Below are 4226 nucleotides of genomic sequence, written 5' to 3'. Positions count from 1 at the left end.
GGGTCTGAGTATGGCGTAGTACCTGAAGGTAATGATGAATTTGTAACAAGTTAGAGGGTACGTACATAAATGATGTTTTGTAGCACTTTCTTATCTTCAGCCGGGTTCTTGAATAAAATTTGTTTGTTATTGAATATTTTGCATCACTAAGCTATCTTTTTTTAATTTTAGTAAGGTAAAACTGTTTATTTTATTTTGAAAAAAATCATTAATTTTCAATCAAAAAATAAATCAAAATTCTTTTCAATAGTTTTTCAAAACTGCAGTGGGTTGTTTTAAAAAGGATGATGAAAAACTGCAACTCAACTCTTACACAAAAAATTTTTAGACATAGTAAAAAATTTTCAGATTGAACGTTATTTTTATAACAAAATTCAGTCTTTTCAAAATAAAAAAGATTAAAAAAAAATTTATGCTGATATCCTAAACGAAATTTATAACAAAATTCAGTCTTCTCAAAATAAATAATTTCTAGGCCTAATAAAAAATTTTCAGATTGAACGTTATTTTTATAACGAAATTCTAAATCTTTATTCAGCTAACTTTTTTGAAAAAAGAATTGTTATTGTATATTTTTACTTATGAAAAAATCTTTAACTTTTCGAAAAAATGTCTTTAAAACTAACAAAAGATTTCAACTCTCTAGCTTGCAGCATTCAATAGAAAATGAAATACCAAAAAATTTCTTTGTTGGGAAAGCAATTTTTTATTTTTCGTGATGAGATAAATTTTTTTGTAGCAGTTACTATTGTAAAATAGTTTTACAACATGTAAAAACATATGTAAAATAATAATAAAATCGTGAGTGACAATATAGAAGATGATAAATAAACAATTTTTATTTCCAACTTTGACGACAAGGACGGGAGGTGAAGATACAAAACCAACATTTCAAAATCAAATAAATTTTTAAAAAGAAATCATTACCTAATGTAATTAATGTAATTTTGATTGTCTCAGCTTAACGCACGTTTTCTCTCTCGTTTTAATTTAACTAATTTTGAAAAATATTTTTAAATTTAAGTTTAGTAGTATTAATTTTTGGTTAAAACAGGAAAATATCTAATTTTTAAATTAATTTCTGTTAATTAACTTTGTAAATTTTGTTGCTTTTACGGAAAATCGGACCGGAGAATTTTGAAAAATGGTTGCACGGACTATACATGCTGATGATTTATTGTGCTTTCTGTTTAATTTCAGAGTAGAAGCTGAAAATTTGAAAGTGTTGGAAAACATAAAACAACTCTACTCAGTCAAAGAATTAGTTAATTCAAAAAAATCATTAATTAGTCATGTTGAAAGCCTGCTGGAAAGTGAAAAATTGAAACTTGTTCCTCATGGTAATACAAAGGACGCCGAAATACAGGAAATATTTCAAGTTATCGATTTAGTCTATTTGAATAAATTAGAATATAAATTACCTATTTATGCCGCAGTAAACTTAAAAAAAGTCCCATGCTTTGCTTCAGGTTTAAAACAGAATGACGAAAACAGCAAAGATGAAAAAATCCAACAACAGCTACATGAAATAAAAGAACAGTTAAATACAGTCAGCTTAGGAATAAATAAACAGAATATGCTTTACTCGGCGGTGACAGCAAAAAATGACAATCCTACATTGAATGAGATTCAAAGTCCTCGTTCTCTCCCAAGAAATCCAGCTGTTCGGATACAAATACCCCCAACTGCACAACAACATCAGCAACATCCCTCCTCATCATTAGGACCTCTTACTCATCAGCAGCATCAGTCTCCATCAGCAATTCAACAAGAAAATCTTTTTTCAATTATCTCGAAAAAGAAACGTCAAATTAAAAACATTAGAGGAACCAACAGCACTGGCATGTGTCCCAAATCAGCTGGGGCAATTGTTAAAAAAAAAGTTTACTTTGTAAGTAATCTTGCTGACACAGTCAATAATGAAACTTTGACAGAATACTTGAAAACAAATAAATTTAAAGTAATCAGTTGTTTTGAAGCAAAGTCTCATCTGGGAAAAGGCTTCAGAATATGTATTGACATCAATAATTCAGATAGCACTTTCACAGATTCTGCTCTCTGGGATGAGGACACAATCATTCGTGAGTGGGTCTTCAAACCAAATAATAATATTGACAAAAAGAATAAAAATGAAATTAACATTGATGGTAAAAATGAAGTAACTTTAATAAATAAACAAAAACATGATGAATAACACACAAATCAATAATAATATATCAGATAAACACCTCAGTAACAACGACTCAAATTATTACACTGTTGAGGAATTTTCTAAAAATATGTTAGAATTACAAAAGCATATCGGCAGTGATTTTATCTCAATATTATGTTTAAATGCTCGTAGTCTGTTTCACAAATTATTGAATCTGGAGATCTTGTTGAAACAATTTGATTTTATTTTCAAAATTATTGTAATATCTGAGAGTTGGTTAAACGATGAAACTGCTGATATAATTAAATTAAATAATTACAATTTCGTATACAAGAATAGAAGAAATAGACGTGGAGGCGGTGTTGGAATGTTTATAAAAGATGACGCAAAATATGTTGTAAATGAAAGCAGCATATTCGATGATGACAACGTTGACATACTTTGCGTGGAATTTGAATTGCATCAAGCCTCACTACATAACATGATAATTGCCATCTATCGACCACCTAGTTATAAATATGAGTCTTTTTTAGAAAAAATTGAATCGATACTAAATAGTCTAAATCCACTTGATAAAATTTTCATTGTCGGAGATTTTAACATTAATCTAATGGATAAAACCTCCAAAGATTTTCAAAATATACTTTTGTCGCATTACTTCTTACCTTTGATTGATTTACCAACTAGGATAACTAATAACTCAATTTCACTAATAGATAATATATTTTTTAAGTTAAATCAACAATGTTATAATGGAATAATAAGATCAGACTTTTCATATCATTATCCAATTTATACAGTTGTAGAAAATACAGGATTTGTCACTACAGATACTCTGACTTTGAAAAGGAACATAAATAAGAGAAACATTTCCCTAATTAAGGAAGCTCTATCTTCTGAAAAATGGGATTCAATAACGGATGAGAGTAACATTGACACCTGTTGCATGAATTTTTATAATCAATTAAATAAAATTCTTGATATTTACGCCCCATTGCAACCGCTGAAACGGAAAAATAAAAAGCCATGGGTAAGTGATGAAATAATTAAATTATCAAAGAAACAGAATAAACTCTATAAAAAAAACAATTTCAACACCTACTACAGAGAATGTAAATAAATATAAGCGATTCAGAAATTATTCTACGTCATTTAAACGAAAGGAAGAAAAAAATTACTTCAGTCAAAGATTTAATGATGCAAAAAGCTGTTCAAAGAAAAAGTGGGAGATAATAAATGGTATAATGAATAAAAATCAACAGTTGAATGATATCAATAAAATTAAAGTCAACAATAACATAATCGATAATGCAGAAGAAATGTGTAACTGTTTCAATGAATATTTTATTAAAATTACTGAAAATTTGCTTGAAAATCAAACAGTTAATGAATCTTCAAAAATAAACCACTACATTTGTAAATCCATATACATAAACTCCACTGATGAACTTGAGGTATTAACAGTCGTCAAGAATCTTAGCAATAAAAAAGCACCTCTGATGACTCATTATGTAATTATCTCTCAAAACAAATCATCTCAGAAGTTGTACATCCAATAACACATATATTCAATTTGTCCATCAGTCAAGGAATATTCCCAAAATGCTTCAAAACATCCAAGATAATACCTATTCATAAAAAAGAATCCAAGATGGAAATGAACAATTACAGACCAATATCCCTTCTCTCACCTATTTCTAAAGTACTGGAAAAAATTATATTCATAACTTCATTCTTGAATATTAATAATTTATTAAATAAAAATCAATATGGATATAGAGCACAACATTCAACTGAACTAGCAGTACTACATTTAGTACAAAATATATTAAATAATCTGAATAAAAAAATCCTAGCCATAGGTGTTTTCATAGACTTGTCCAAGGCATTTGATGTTATTAATCATGAGATATTAATAAAGAAATTATACTCCTATGGGATAAGAGGAATAGCACATACATGGTTCATAAGCTATCTGCAAAACAGAAATCAGTATGTGTCGATAAAAAATAAATCTTCAAATAAATTAAATATAACTTCAGGAGTCCCGCAAGGATCAATCTTAGGCCCACTT

General features: G+C 28.2%; 1 protein-coding gene across 1 annotated transcript; it reads left to right on the top strand.

Annotated features, from left to right (window-relative positions):
* Positions 1–1144: 1144 nt before the first annotated feature.
* HELRODRAFT_159370 (hypothetical protein) lies at positions 1145–3272 on the top strand (the record flags this gene model as incomplete). Its single annotated transcript, XM_009011257.1, has 2 exons — positions 1145–2147; positions 2221–3272. The coding sequence occupies 2 exons, from the start codon at positions 1145–1147 to the stop codon at positions 3270–3272; spliced, it is 2055 nt and encodes a 684-aa protein (XP_009009505.1).
* Positions 3273–4226: the final 954 nt, after the last annotated feature.

Source organism: Helobdella robusta (assembly GCF_000326865.2).
Source record: "Helobdella robusta unplaced genomic scaffold HELROscaffold_1, whole genome shotgun sequence".
Classification (NCBI taxonomy): Eukaryota; Metazoa; Annelida; class Clitellata; order Rhynchobdellida; family Glossiphoniidae; genus Helobdella; species Helobdella robusta.
Note: the sequence above shows the minus strand (reverse complement) of the source record. Positions and strands in the feature narration are given on the sequence as shown.